General features: G+C 56.0%; 1 protein-coding gene across 7 annotated transcripts in view; it reads right to left on the bottom strand.

The window, feature by feature from the left end:
• Nucleotides 1-1,414: 1,414 nt before the first annotated feature.
• ZHX3 (zinc fingers and homeoboxes 3) overlaps nt 1,415-15,593 on the bottom strand; it is a 132,990-nt gene continuing 118,811 nt past the window's right edge. For 6 of the 7 annotated variants that reach the window (XM_032350653.1, XM_032350655.1, XM_032350651.1 and 3 more), the window contains 2 exons: nt 9,102-12,121; nt 1,415-7,548 (listed from right to left, as the gene is read on the bottom strand). In XM_032350653.1, the coding sequence (XP_032206544.1) occupies nt 7,538-7,548; nt 9,102-11,967 (2,877 nt within the window). In that variant the 5' untranslated portion in view covers nt 11,968-12,121 and the 3' untranslated portion in view covers nt 1,415-7,537. The remainder of the gene's footprint in view (nt 7,549-9,101; nt 12,122-15,593) is intronic. The other variant, XR_004287480.1, reaches the window with a different exon arrangement.

The raw sequence follows: 15,593 nt of genomic DNA, 5'->3' as shown, positions 1-15,593 counted from the left end.
AAAAAAACGGCCAGGAGGAGGAAGTCCGTGGTACCAAGGGCAAAGGCAAGCCGTGGAGGGTTCCCTGCAGGGTCCCCTCTCTCACAGTCTCCAGCAGGAACTAGTCCTGGCCGGCTGGCACAGCAGGGACGAAGAGAGGGACTCGGAGCGGCAGGCCTGGACTTCCCAGCCAGTGGGCACGCACACACAGCACCACCCCGCTGAGGCCAGGGCCGTTCCCAAGGATCTGGGGTCACGAGCAGAGGACAACCCCCCCACCCCTACCCCCCAACCGGCACATCCTGAACAACACCTGAAGGCCGGGGCTGGTTCGAAACTCACTCATCTTTCCGTTTGAGCCCGTCATCTCTCACCACTGCTGTTCTTTTGAGGGGAGAAACCAGTTCAAGCAGTATCAGGTTATCCCACCAAACTAGTTCACGGAACAAAATAAGGTCCTGCCTCACATTTCAGTTCAAGAGCTCAAGCTCTGTCTCAGCCTGACAATCCTTGGGTGTTCCTGTGAGAACCCCCAGGGGACTCGTGCCCGGGAGTCAGGCAGGGCTTCTATTTCCTGCCCGGAGCCCACTGCACGGAGGCCCCGCCGAAGCTCAAGGCACCCGCCCCACCCCCCCACCCCGCACCGCCCCGCAGACTTCTGCTGCCAACTCTGTCCACAGCTGTGTTCCAAGAAGCCACCGCCTGAGCCTGCACAGACCCGGGGGCTTCGGCTGACTGGCTTCAGGGCTTCACACCAGGTTGGTCCGGCTCTCACAGACTTGCTTTACATTCGGCACAAAGCTGCTTTTCAAGGCTTAAGTTGGCCTCCACAGGGCCAAGTCTCCAGCAGGGACACACCAGGGACACACACACTCTCCAGGGACAGACCCTGGTGTCCACCTGGGACAGGAACTACCTTCCTATGTCTCTGCTCCCGGGGATATGACTTGTGGGCGCTCTTCCTCCCGTCACAGGCCCTCAGAGTCACCCCCAACAAGATGCAATCGCTCGGACTCCAGGAATGAGGCTTCTCACTTTCCTTCTAGGCCCTGAGTCCTTACGCAGGTTCACCAGCCCCTCCCTAGCAAACACAACGAGCTCTGCTTCTGGCCATTCTCATGGGGAAGGGGGAAAGAAAAGGACTTGCCAGCATCCTCTCACCAGACACCTGAGGACTCCAGCTCTGATTCATCTGCCTTTGTCTATGTGGTGTAATTTCTAAAAACATCACGGTTCCGTCATGTGGAAGCCAGTTGTGTGGACACAGCAACGTGGGAGATGCCGAGTGGGACTTTCCTCTGAAGTGGGCCAAGGCGAACGGCCCTGCTCATCCAGCCACGTTTAAGGTCAGGCTCGTCTACTAAATAAATCAGCAGATATCAAGTGTTCTTAGTTTTCCAGGCTCCGCCACAAAATAAACTCAGCAGATGGGAAATGTATTTATGTTTTTATTTAGGAACAATCAAAAGATTTGAAGTACCATTTCGGCCCATATCAAATTGTATAAGCAGTTTGGCCCTGCTCCCTTCATCCAAATCCACAGATACAAAATCTAGGAAATGTGCAATTTGCATCTTAGAAATAGCAGCATCCCCACGGGGGACCTCATGAGGCCTGGAGATTCAGCCCAGAGAGGGCAGCCCACTCCACCGCCTCGGCACAGCCACGGTCCAAAGGCAAGTTTTGTCTTTCTGTTAAAACTCTTACCCCGGGGTAAAGAACTCCCATCCCCAGGCCTGACCCGCAGAGTATGCCCCTCGGTTTGGTGCCACACCTGGGGCCGCAGGGGGTTGGGACCCTCTAGTATAGTTCGGTGAAGTTTCCATTTGCCTCTGGACAAACAGGGCAGTTGCTTCTTAGCACCAAGAGGATCCCGTCTTTCAGGCGTCTCTGGGCGACAAGAGGCGCACCGGGGCAAACTGCCCACCAGCCACTCCCGGCCTTCCCGTGGCACCGAAGACCAGAAGGTAAGTGGGCGGCAGAAAACCAGCAGGACTCAGGACCGTCGGGAAGGAACTGCAGCTGTGGCAACCTCCCTGACTTCCCCCGAGACTGTGCTCAGCAAACTTCCAATGAACGATGGCCGGCAGGGGAGAGAGAAAGGTTGGTGTGTTTTCTTCGTTGTAACAATTACGGCCGGTCCCGTCCTCCTGACAGCCGAGCGGCGCGCGTGCCCAGAAGTGCCGCAGGAACGCCTCTACTCGGGGCACGCCGTCCCCTGGCGCTCACCCGGGCTCCCTGGGCCCCCTCCAGCCGGCGCCCCTCAGCCTGGGGCTCCCGCCCAGCCAGCATCTCGAGCAAACTGCCAGAAGGAGACCGCTGTGTGGGCAGGACCCAAGGACGAGTGACAGTCTCTCTCCTTAAACACAAGTAACAGAACAGCTACCACGAGCGGCGATTCTCACTTTCCGCCAGCGGATCTACTCTGGGGTCTGACCCTTGGGAACGACCACACGCTTGCAGCTTTCTACCTCCAGTGACTCCAAACAGCCTCTACCCTGGACAATTCACCTAAGGCTCCAGCCGAATACTGGAAATACTTCCAAGTCCCCCACTTAGCATGGGAACGAAGAACAGTCCTAGGGCAGCACCGAGAAACGCCACTAACACGCAAGCGCTCCGGTGCGCGGGCGTCTGCGGCAGAGCTGGGCTCCGGAGGAGGAGGAGGCGCTAACGGCTGGTGGCTTGCAGACTCTCGGGCGCCCTGGTTTGCCCCGTCCCCCGCGGGCCGCGGGAAAGACACCCAGCAGAAGGGAAGATGACCACCCCTGAAAAGCCCTGCGCACTGTGCTCGCTCCTCCCTCTGGCTCCAGCCTGAGCAGCCACAAGGGCCAGGCTCTGAGGGCAGCAGAAGCCTCGGGGCTGGAGACAGCAAAGCAGGACTCATGTGTTTTTGGTGGATCCTGGCGGTCCTGCCAACCAAAAGACAGTGTTTTTACAAATCAAGGCGGCAGGTGCTTGCTGTCCCCCATGTCCGTGTGATGACCGGGGCCAGCTGGGCCTGCCGGGCCCGCGGGTTTCCGCCCCTGCTTGGGGCCTCTGCAGACAGAATGGCTGCTTCCTGCCGGAACCAGGCTGTCCAGTCTCCCGTCTGGGGAAGGCCTGGGGGGGGCCCGTTCAGAGGAGTGTCCAGGTTGGTGGCCAGTCTTGAGAAGTCACTCAGGACTGAGAAACAGGAAAAGCAGGCTCCGGATCACCCCTAGGACCAAATGCTCTGAGCGCTCTACCTGCCCCCCTGCATGCCCTTGCTGGGTCCACTCAGAGAAGCCCCCGCCCGGGACGACCCAGTGCCAGGAACACCACACAGGCTGGGGCAGAAACCAACTCCCACCGAGGCCTCTCCGTCCCTTCTGGACGCAGAGCTGGGCTGGGTAGCCAGCCAAGGCGCACCCGCAGTCGTCCCTCCGCGGTCACTCGGCCTAAGTCAAAACCCGTCACTTGGCTGAGAAGCTGCCTCCAGCCTCCCCAGCCCTGGCGCCACACCACTTGGCTGTTGCAAACGGCCAGAGAAGGAGCGTGCTGGTTCCCTCAGACTGAAGCCAGGCCGGGAGCGGGGCCTGCTCGGAAGAAGGCTTGGGCTCCCCCAGGCACGCAGAGATGGCCCCCCCAGGTCTGGGCAGGAAGGCTGGGCGGGCCTGTGCTCCTCAGGAAAGAGAAAAAGGAAGCAGAGTCAGGAGACCCGGACATGGGACTCCAGACGGGAGTGAGGCGAGCCCAGCCTGCCAGCGTCCCAGGCCAGGGACTGCTGGCTCCGGCCTAGAAGCTGGTCCTGTGGACCCTCAGCCACCTCCAGGGTCTTCCCCGGCATTCGACTGAGCCTCGTCTGTCAGTGGGATAAGGGAAAATTAAGGATAATTAAACCTAATACAAAAGGTGGGTCAAACCAATAACCTGCCCCAGATAAACTCTGAGCAAGGAAAGGGGGAGAAAAATTAGAAAAAGCCCAAATTCCAGGTTTGATTAAAAAAAATAAATAAAAATTTAAAAATTCCAGGTTTGGTTTGGTTTCACGCTTTCTTGTTGGCCGGTTCTCCTCTCCTACAAAGCGCCTTTCTGCACTGCAGCCGTGGTGTTTACACAGACGAGGATGCTGCGGCGCAAGGGTTGCAGTCGGGGAAGGGAACAGGAAGACCAGAGGCAACGCGGCCGGGGACCAGGCAGCCCAGCTGGGAGCTGCGGGAGGAGGTGGGGAGAGCCCGAGCGCCCAGCCTCCATGGAAGGCAGCCTGGCACAGATGTCCCAGGGCCAGAGCGGGGAAGAAGGGGACATAGGACCTGTCACTGCGCCACCGACTGAGCAGGATGAAGAGCCACATCTTAGCCTGGAAAAGATGCTGGAACTCCCTGGTGGGACAGCCCCCACGGCCAGCTGGGACGCCACCGTCCGTGCACAGGGGAGCGGACAAGCTACCAGCCCACACTGCCCGGCTCCCACACCCATGCTTCTGGAGAACAGGGAGCAGGGCCTCTGCTCGGTGCTCGCTCGGGGCACTGTGGTCCACCGGGACAGCCGCCAGTCACCTGGCGAGGCCAGGAGCTCCAAGTCACGTGGCGCTACCAAACCCCAAATGCCAAGGGCCATCCGAGCAGGGCACTCTGTTTCAGGAACGCGCGACTCCTGAACAGTACAACTCTCCTCTCAAATCAAAAAGCTCTCTCATAGTCGAGTTAAAATAAGTAACAAAATATGCAAGGTCTATGTATCATAAATCCAGATTTCCTTGATCACATGATGATCCGGTTTCATCTACTACAACTGCATCTACAACCCCAGGTAAAATATATAACAAACCAAACATGTGCCAGACACAGGAGACAAGAAACACTGAAATGTTTACTATCTGTGACGAGGCCACGTGCATACAGAGGAGAAAGAGGAGTCACCGTATACAACAGGCTTTTCTTCAGGGGGGACTAACCCCATGTCTCAACTCTGCAGCCCACAGACCGCCTTCTGCCAGAGGCGACATCACAGACACGCTTCGACAGCATGCAAAACCACGGTGACCTGTCCTGTGACGGGACACAAGGCTGCCTGCTGAGGTCCCACACTCCCCCCAAGCCCCCGCCACCACCCTCCAGGCCTGCGTGGGTCTCCGTGCTGGGTGAGCAGTATTCCCTGAGCACCCAGAGCCCTGGGCACCGGCTCGCTGACCAGCCGTCTCACTCGCCATCACCGGTGACCATGATTCTTGCGACCGTGAGGCTCCAACCCACTATTTGCTCCGGTCTAAGCCCAGAGCAAGGGGGTGGGCCTCTCTAGGCTGCTGGGGGCCTTACCTGGGCCGTCTTGCCATTCATGGGCAGGGCTAAGAGCTGTGGGGAGCACACGCCCAGGCGGGTAGGCCTGCAGCTTCTCCACCTTCTAGAGACAGGCTGGTGCTGAGTCTGGTCGCTATGTCCTGCGTGAACTTGTCCACCACGAAATTTATTTTTTGTGTTGCTGTTTGGGTTGTAAATGAAATATGAACACTAGTTAAATAACTGAGAAAATTCTCTTTAAAGCCCTCTAGCCAGTGGGGGGCTCAGAGGGAGGCCGGCAGGCCGGTGTCGCCAACACTCAGATGGTTTCCGGCTGGGCCGCCGCAGTGGCACCTTGGGCCTGGCATTCCCTCCGACACAGGCTCCTTTCCCCAGCAGCCACGTGCCGGGAGCAACCTCAGGTATATACCTCAGGTGGACATTTTACAAGTATCGAATGAGCATCTGTACTATATCTATGTGTATATATAAATTAATCTGCATGTACATAAACCGCACATAAACCCTAAAGGAAAAATTCCAGGTGTCTGTTCTCTGAAGAAAGGCAATCACTCACCACGGGCAATTCTGCCACAAGGTCTTTGGGGCTAAAGAGCTTCACACTCAAATGAAAAGGACACAAACACAGGGTGCGGAACTTGCCAAGTATTCGTACATCATGTTTGAAACAACTCAGAGGTGGTCCCTACTGGGCCTGGGAGAGCGGGAGAAGACGCTTTAGAAGAGCAGGGGCTCAAGGGCTTCTGGTGTCCGGAGAAAGCCGTCTCCTGGAAGGCAGAAGGTGCCACCACCATCTTCGTCCTTGGAGCCAAGCCAGCAAGGGGCCGCACCCTGTTCAGTTCTGGGTAGGGTCAGGGAGAAAGACCGCGCCTACCCTCCCGCCGGCCTGTGGTGCCTGAAACCCCTGCCCTCTGTCTCTGGGGCCGCTTTGTGCTGCCCCCAGCCTGGGCCCAGGAGGAGCATACTCACAGGGCCTTGGGGAAGCTCACAGGCTTAGGGAAGCAGGTGGTCTCTGGCAGGCGAGTAGAGCTGTCGGGGACATCGCCCGCTGCTCTCAGAACAGCCAGTTGGGGGAAATAGAGATTTACCAAGTAGTACAGCTTTGTAAGCAAGTTGCCCAGTGTTTCAAAAGCACCTTTTCCTGTGATTTTTCTCAATTAAAAAAATGGTTTGAGAATTAGGCTAAAGAAGATCTTGTTTCCAAATCTGGGAATATAAATGCAGAACTTAAGAAAAATCCTCACAAGGGCCTGTCCAGTGATGCCCAGCACGCAGCCAGGCCCTCGGTGCGGGGGGCCACAAGCACCCTGGGTGTCCGGCCAGGACCCCCCATCTGCAGGTCTCCGTGCTGAGGACCACCCCCGCTCTGACAGCTCCTGGCTCCCCAGATCCCAGAGCGTTCGCTCTTACTCCCAGCCGAGCGCAGGTCTTCCTTCCCAGACTGCTGGCGGCCTTGAAGGGAGTGGGGGTCAAGGGCTCCGACAACCACAGCGGCCAGAGCCGCACGCTGGGGCCATGCACTTCTGCGTTCGGCCCTACCTGCTCCTTTCCTCAGTTTTCCTCTCACTCTCAGAACATCTAGACTGAAAAACAACAATAAAAACGTGGGCACAGCGGTCAGTACATCGGACTTGACAACAAATGCTGATAACTGAAAAGTTCTGGTCCATGATTCAAACTCCCACGAACAAGCAGTGTGGCTGGAACGGCTTCCGAGCCGGGGAGCGAGCACTAGCAGGTGGCCGGCGCCCGCTGTGTCGCCCCCAGGGCAGGGCAGGGCAAGACCCCCTCGGGCAGCCGCGTGGGCGGACACCGCCTTCCTGAGGAGCGCGGGGGCACCCAGGGCTTCCGCCGGCTCTGCTCTGCACGTGCAGGGGACGCGCGGCTTCCGCGCCTGCAGAGATGAGGGAGACACCGCGCTGCTGGCTAACCCAGCTTTCTACGTGACGAAAGCGTTCGTAATCGGATGTTTTATTAAATGTGGATAGGCGGATTTATAGGTTAAAAACTTGATTCCGTGTCTATGAATATAAACTCTGAACTATTTTATCCACTGGAAGGCAAAGGAAAGGTCCTACATGGTGCGAGGAAGGACTGACAAGCGCTCTGCTCTCCCCGGGCGCACTGGGCGGCGGCGGCAGGCTCTGGGCAGGCGGCGAGGCCTCCAGAAGCTCCGGGCTAGCCCGGCAGCGGCAGCGGGCATGGGAGCGGCGTGTGGCCGAGGAGGCGGGGTGAGCCCTTCCCCGTGGCAGGCGGCGTCCCGGACGGGCCAGTCCTTCAGAGTGAGCAGTTCCCATTCAGTCTGTTTCTGAGGAGAAAACACAGGCCTGTCACCTCCACAGTGGCCGCCACCTGGACCGGCCCCCACCTCCCGGCAGCCGGGACAGGGGCCGCGCCCTCCCACCTGCCGCCCGCCCGTCCCGCAGCCCGAGGGGCCCGCAGAGCCCCCCGCCAACTGGCGCCCCCGAAGCCCGGGCCGCCGCTGGGTGCTGCAGAGGCCCACGGTCCCGGACGCTCGCCGACATGGCCCGTGCACAGAGGCTGGTGGTGGAGAAACCAAGCACAGACACACGGACAAGCCCTTCCTGAAGCCAAGGGTTATGTGCTTCAGACAGAAGAGGAGGCGGCCACAGTGCCACGCCTGCTCTGTCCCAACCGGGGACACCACACTTGGCCTAGCGGTGGATTCAGGAGCAGGGGCAGGGGACGGCAGTCCTTGTGACTCAAACCCACTCTTCCCACCTCCCGGTTAGCTTTTCTAATTGTGATAAAACATACACGACATAAAAGCTATCATTTGAATCATTTTTGAATGTAGGGTTAAATGGCTTTAAATACATTCACAAGGTTTGTAACCACCACCCTATTTCCAGCTACCCCCAAAATATACTTCAGTGAAATTTTAATTTAAAGAATCTAGATTGTTCTAGTTGCCAGCAAGCCAGGGTGCCCAGTGCTGGAGAAGGTGCCCCAGGCAACCAGCCCCGCGAAGCCAGTCCTGTTTCCTGGAGCCCACCGCTGCCTGTGAAGGCCTCGCTGACTCATGGGGGCCTGAGGAAAACAAGGCCAAGTCTGGAAATATCGGACCCGGAACCAACTTCTGAAGGACCCCAGATCGGAGAATCTGAGAATCCAGACACTTGCTCGTTTCCACGGCTGCTGGCCATCCTGTGATGAGGCTTCTACGGAGACAAACCCCCAACGATGGGGAGGGGAAGGGGAGGTGGGAGCCCGGGGTTCAGGACCTGATACTGCCAAAGTGACTTCTCTGGGGCTTCAAAACTATCTTTGGTAACTTCTAAAGTTTTCTTTCAAGCTAATACCAGGGATACGATCCAGAGAAACGGAGGAACAAAACTCAAGCTTTTGATTCCACAGATGTCTAAGAGGGAAGATGATTTTCCATTTCTCCAAATCAGAAAGAGCAACAAATGCAAATTACAGGGCTTTCACCGTTAAAGCACTTCCCACATCTGAGGGCAATCTGAGCCCCTTTCCTTCTGCTCGCCATCCTGACTTGAATTTCAACAGTCCTGTTCCTCTTTCCTTACACGCGGGGGGCTGTGGTTCCGTCTGACTCTGAGGGTGCTTTGACCTACTCTCCCACTGTTAGGAAATGTCTAGAAAAGCTTGCACACTTACAGGCCCACTGTGTTCCTTCCCCTAACGACAGAGGAAACACATCACACTGTAGGTCATATTCCATCACACTCTAATGGCTTCTGCTGCCAGGTGCCCCCTGAAGCAGCCGGCCACTTGGTCCCGCTGCCAGGGAGCTTAGGAACAGCAGCCACCCCCGTGGCCTGTCAGGAGCCCCGCCCTCCCCCCAGCGGATGGCCCCGGACCCCGAGGGCTCCTTACCCAGCTGAAGTCCAGCCTGGGGACTACGGGTGTCAAAGGGCTCCGAGCTGGCCTCAGGGGCGCCGGGCTCCCACGACTCACTGTTTTCCGACACCTCCGCATACGCGTCGCCCGTCCCTTTGTGCACGGCTGCAGGCTCACGCGCGCCCTGGTCCTCGCCGCCCGTGTCCGCCACAGCCCGGGTGTCCTCGCCCATCTTCTCTGCAAACCACTGCTTGACCTGCTGGGAGCTCATCTGGGTCTGGTCGCAGAGGCTCTGCAGGTCCTCCTCCCGCAGCGTCTTGTGCGTCCCGTAGTAGTCCTGCAGCAGCTCCCGGTTGCTAGGGGCGATGACCAGCAGCCCTGGAGGGAAGTTGCCCCGCTTATAGTCTTCGTACCACTTGAGCTGGCCGTTCTTCAGGGCGTACCTGCTGTCCCCGAACCAGCGCACCACCTCGGGCCTCGGCAGGCCGGTCTGGGCCGTGATGGCGTCATAGTCCTGGGTGCTGGGCCACCGCGTCTGCACGAAGAGCTGGCGCAGCAGGTGCCGCTGCTGGGCCGTCTTCTTGCAGCTCGCCTTGCCGGGGGGCTGCTCGGCAGGCTTGCCGGGCCCATCCTCTTCGGGCTTGCAGGCACCTGGCCCCGGGAGCTCGCTCCTGCCGTTGGCCTCCGTGACCCGCAGGTTCTTGAGGTTGATTTTGATGGGGCTGACCTTGCGCTCTGCCAGGGAGTGGCTGCCAAGCCCTTCCAGGGAGCCGTCTTCGCCGGGGACCCTCAGGTCCCCCACCAGCTCCCCTTCTCCCGCCTCGTCCTCAGCAGCCGCCACCGCCTCCTCATCCGGGCCGGGGCCCTCGTCGGCCCTCCTGGGGTCCTCGGCGCTCACTCTCTTCCGCCTCTCCGAGAACCAGCTGTCGATCTCTCTCCGGGTCATCTTGGTTTCAGTCCTCAGGCGGTCCAGCTCCTCGTCAGGAGGAAGGGGGTTTTGTGCAAAACTGCTCTCCAGGGCTCTGAGCTGCTCTGGGGCTCGCTCCTTGTACTTGGTTGGGGTGAAATCGGGGGTCTGGTGCCAGGCCTGGCGTCTGGCGGAAGGGGGTGCTGCCAGGGTGGCGGCTGGCGGGACGCAGGGCCCCTCGGGGGCCTTGGCCACCGCCGGAGAGAAGGGCGCCTCGGGCCCGGGGTCGATGACGATGGCACCAGGGTCGCCGGGCAGCACGGCCCTGGAGCCCTTCAGGTTCCGGCAGTGGTACCTGCGGTCGCTGAACCACTTGCGCACCTCCCTGGTGCTGAGGCCGGTCACTTTGGTCAGGTGCTCCACCTCGCTCTGCCCTGGGAACTGGTTCCGACAGAAGCTTCCCTTCAGGGCGGACAGCTGCTCGTGAGACTTCTTGTTCTTGTAGATGCTGGCGTCCAGGAAGGCTTGTGAGGTGATGCTGGGGCACGCCGTGAGCAGCGACTGGGCCGCGTTGACCACCTTCACCGCCGACGCCGTGTTGGAGCACACCGTGTTGATGGGCGCCGCGGGGGGCTGCTTGGGCACCGACGTGACGGCGGGCGGCAGGGACGAGCTGGGCGCCTGCAGCCCGTTGGCCATCAGCGGCTGCGTGACCAGCAAGCCGCCCGCTGTGCCCTCCGGCTGCCCCACCACGTGACCCGGGAGGGCGGCCTGGATGAGGTGCTGGACGCCGCCGGCGTTGGCGACCAGGGGCGTGTTGAGGACGGTGATCGTGGGCTGGGGAACAGACTGAATGACCGTGTTGAACATCTTCTTCCGGGCATCCTCAATCTCCTCGGGGGACCAGCTGATGCCCTGCTTCAGCCTCTGGGCTGTGAACCAGATCTTGAGCTGCTCTTCCGGGTACTTGGTGACCACGGTCAGATAGCAGAGCTCCGCTTTGGTCGGGTAGGGGAACTTATGGAACGAGTTCTTCAGAAAGCTGTTGGAGTCCATGGCCGCATTGTAGGTGGGAATGCTGCTCAGGGGGATCATCACCTTGGGGAGGGACTTGGACGTGGGCAGCGGCTGGTGCCCGTGGTGCTGGGCGTGCACGGGGGGCGGCTGCTGCAGGGGGAGGAACTGCGCTATGCCGGCCGGCAGGACCGGCACCGCTCCCAGCAGGGGCCCGTTGGCTGCATGTGGCCCTTTGGCCGAGCTGGGGGCCGGCTGATTGACCGGGACTGCCCCATTGACAAAGGGGTGGTCCCCCTCCTTCGCCTCGGTCTCCCCCGCTGGTGGGTTTGGTAAGGCCGTGTCACCCACAGGCTGACTGGACATGTTCTCCTTGAGCGTATGAATTTTTTTGGCTTCAGCTTTGCCTTTCATTATCTTCATGATTGGAGTTTTGGTAATGATGATTTCGGCCTGTCCGTCAGTCCCTTCGGCGTTGGGCTCACTCGGTACGTCAGGAGCACAGGTGCTCTCGGGGACGCTCTGCTCCACGACCACGTGATTGTCTGGCTTGGCCACATTCCACACAAAGCTGGCTTCTCCCGAGTGACACTTGGCATTGTGCAGAGAAAGGCCCTCAGGAGTTTTTGCCAGAAAACTGCATTCAGTGCATACAAAAGTTGGATCCTTATTAAAGTCTGCGTGCTCTGAGTTCATATGTCCCACAAACTGAGTTATGTCCTGGGATCTGAAATCACAGTATTTGCAGGAAAACGAATAGCCGTCCAGCGTGCCCCGGTGCCCGTTGGCCAGGGCGGGGCCATCAGTGCTGCTGGATGTCGGGGCAGCCTCGCTGCTGCTGGCAGGCGCCTCGGGGGGCAGCTCCTGCTGGGGTCCTTCCGGTAAAGCCTCGGCGGGCTGGGCCTCCGTGCTGGTGTCCTGTAGCACCACGGTCTTCACAGGGATCATGCACGGGGTGGTGGACTTCCTCTTGCTAGCCATGGCGACAATCACACTGGCTGACCAGGGGTAAGCGCCTGTCCCGTCAAGGGCCTCACAGCGTAATACGTTTCAGCTGCTCCATATGGACCAAAGAAACAGTTTCCAAGGGCAGTTTTCTCAGTTGTTTGCAGAAAGCAAGTTTTTCCTATTAAACCTAAGGAGGAAGAAAAAAAAACACTCATGATCTCTTAGGCTCTGGCTGTGTACTTCCAGACACGCAGACGAACCCTGCAGCTCGCCTTCTATCACAGGGCCCTTTTCTCAAGAAGTTCCCCAGCAGCCTGAATGTGGAGCCCCCACACACCAACAAAGTAGGGCCCTGAAGTATGACCTGGGGAGGTTCCAGTACCATTTAATAGACTTAAGACATGTGTTTTGTTTTGTATTTCCCTCTGTATTCTTGTATTAAGTAACTCAGATTCAAAAACCAAGCAACAACAATAACAATAAAATAATCCTTTTTTCGATCTCCAAATTAATTCTGACCATGTCAGAGCGAGAACAAAACATCTAGTGTAATTCTTGTTTAAATGTTTGGGCCAACAAGGGTTTTTCTTTTCATAGCCTTCCCACACATGAGAACAAGACGCCGCCTCTGCCTCTCCCAAGTCAGGCCCAGAGGCCAAAGTCAGCTGCAGTGTGTGAAATGGGGGGAGAGGGGGTGTCTGGTGACCCACAGGAGCCGGGCCCCCCTCTGTGGCCTTTCCCGGCCTGCTGCCCGGCCACACCCACCAGGATGGCTTTCATCACGATGACAGATAACAACAGGCACAGGTGAGGCCGGGGTGAGATTGGAGCCTTCCTCTGTGGCCGGTGAGATGCCTGTAAATTGGCAGAGCCGCTCTGTGAATCAGTTCGGCAGTTCTTCGAGAAGTGAAATGAAGAGTTACCGTAAGACCCAGTAAGTCCAGTGCTACGTATACACACAGAAGAAGTAACAATAGATTCACACAAACACTGTGCACAGATACGCATGACTTCATAATAATGGCTAAGAGGTAGAAGCCACCTCCGTGTGCGCTGGCAGGCGGACGCACGAACCAAGCCAGGTCCGTCCATCTGGCGGAGGGCTGAGGTGCCATCGCGTGCTACTACACGGATGGAAACATGCGAACCGCAGCTGCTCCACCCGCTGAGCTGAGTAACCGCAAGGCTGTTGAAACGAGGGCCACAGGACTTTCCAAAGTGATCTTTCCCCCCTCAATATTTATTAGGAAAATTTTCAAACATTCGACAAAGTTGAAAGAATTCTTCAGGGAACACCCAACTACTTACCACCTGGATGCTTACCATGGGACTCTTTTTAACAACATTACCCATTTAGGTAAGTTTGTCATACACCTTAGTTTAGTTTAATTTTTTTAAGATTTTATTTGTTTATTTGACAGACAGTGATCACAAGTAAGCAGAGAGGCAGGCAGAGAGAGAGGAGGAAGAAGCAGGCTCCCTGCGGAGCAGAGAGCCCAATGCGGGACTCGATTGCAGGACCCTGGGATCATGACCTGAGCTGAAGGCAGAGGCTTTAACCCAGTGAGCCACCCAGGCGCCCCTGTCATACACTTTTAAAAGGGTATCCAATAGAATAGGTACTTAAAGGGTAAAGCCCCAATTATTCAGAAAACCATTCATCCAGAAGACATTCGTGGAGCAGCTCTGACTAAGGAGATCTTAATGACCATGTGGAAACACAGTTTCCTAAATCAAGCCCTGAGTGACGGGGGCTGATATACGTGCAAGGTTTTATGCTGCCGAAGATTTACGGAGAAGGTCCAGATGACAACTACATGTTCATCATTTTTTTTTAAACAGGTTTTTTTTTTTTTTTTTTAAGATTTTATCTATTTATTTGTCAGAGAGCAAGCACACAAGCAGGGGGAGCAGCAGGCAGAGGGAGAAGCAGGCTCCCTGCTGAGCATGGAGCCTGATGTGGGGCTCGATCCCAGGACTCTGGGATCATGACCTCAGCTGAAGGCAGACGCTTAACCCACTGAGCCACCCAGGCGTCCCTCATCATTCTTTATATAATCTCTTCCACACTCTGTCATAAAAATTCCTGTCTAGTAATTTTAACAAAATGAGAACAAAAGCATGTAACTTTAAAAAAATGTGTCTTTGGGAACTGAGAGACAGTCGATCAATTCACTAACTTACGCGGGGCTTGACAAAGTATGAGTTTATAGGTCAAATTCTTAAATATAACTTTTTTTTTTTGTCTTTTTTTAATTCTGAGGAAAGAACTAGGAGGACAGTAAGCTGGACAAGATGACTGAAATGTTTAGATACGCGAGGCTCAGCAGACTCTCACCAGGTCCGGCTGCAGCACTCCGGAACAGCCCACAACTCATCAGTAAGAACAGGAATCATGAGAGCGGCTGACAGAGCCACAGAAACCTAACCACAGTGAGAGACTGTGACATGATGCTGTGGTTTTGAAAGATCAAGTAGACAACACTGAAGGCAGAGTATGTGACTCCTACTGGAGGCTAGTTTGACAGATACGGGAAGAGTTGAATATTCTACGATAATCAACTTCCTATTCTGGGGGTACAGAATAGTTTATTGATGGTGCATGACTGTGGGGGGCCCCTAAGGCTTCCTAGGCTACACTGAGGACTGGGCTGTCTCCTGCGACTTTAATAGTGACACTCACAGTCCTCCAACTTCATATTCTTTTTTAAAAAGCCATGAAACAGGGGCGCCTGGGTGGCTCAGTGGGTTAAAGCCTCTGCCTTCGGCTCAGGTCATGATCCCAGGGTCCTGGAATCGAGCCCCGCATTGGGCTCTCTGCTCAACAGGGAGCCTGCTTCCTCCTCTCTCTCTCTCTGCCTGCCTCTCTGCCTACTTGTAATCTCTGTCAAGTTAAAAAAAAAAAAAAAGCCATGAAACATATTTAGAAGTTGGTCATGCGATATAATAAACCACATGTAAATCTCAACTCACTCCAACACAAAAACTTGCAGGTAGCATTCCCTTTAAAAAAAAAATGTTAGCAATATAAATTTACATTGAAATTTATCCTTTTTACTTCCTCTTTCAAATTATGCTCTTTCTGTAGAAATTTCTTTCTCGGGCGCCTGGGTGCTCAGTGGGTTGGAGCCTCTGCTTTTGGCTCAGGTCGTGGTCCCGGGGTCCTGGGATCGAGCCCCGCATCAGGCTCTCTGCTCAACGGGGAGCCTGCTTCCCCCTCTCTCTGCCTGCCTCTCTGCCTACTTGTGATCTCTGTCTGTCAAATAAATAAAAAATCTTTAAAAAAAAATTTCTTTCTCTCTCAGAAACAATGAAGAAAAGTGAAATTCTGCCCTACTCACTCCAAAGATAGCTAGTGTCCATTACTTCAAATAATTTCTAGGCACAGATTACTATAACCACTTTTGTGTGTGTGTATGTGTACACATTTAGTTTTATTGTAACAAAGCAACTTGTACACTTTTAGTGTTTAAAACTGAGCATCATCTTTCCAGTGAAACAAAAAGAAAATTTAAAAATAAACAGGAACAAAATTTCAATAGAGAATGTCAATTCCAAGTAAGATCCTATAGGTTCTGCTGATTTTCCCATCGAGTGGCAGGGCTCAACTCATCATTAGGAGAGAGTATAACCACTTTTTTAACACACGAAAAATAGAG

This window comes from Mustela erminea, chromosome 7 (assembly GCF_009829155.1).
Source record: "Mustela erminea isolate mMusErm1 chromosome 7, mMusErm1.Pri, whole genome shotgun sequence".
In the NCBI taxonomy this organism is placed as follows: domain Eukaryota; kingdom Metazoa; phylum Chordata; class Mammalia; order Carnivora; family Mustelidae; genus Mustela; species Mustela erminea.
The sequence above is the reverse complement of the archived record's forward strand: the minus strand, read 5'-3'. Positions and strand labels throughout refer to the sequence as shown.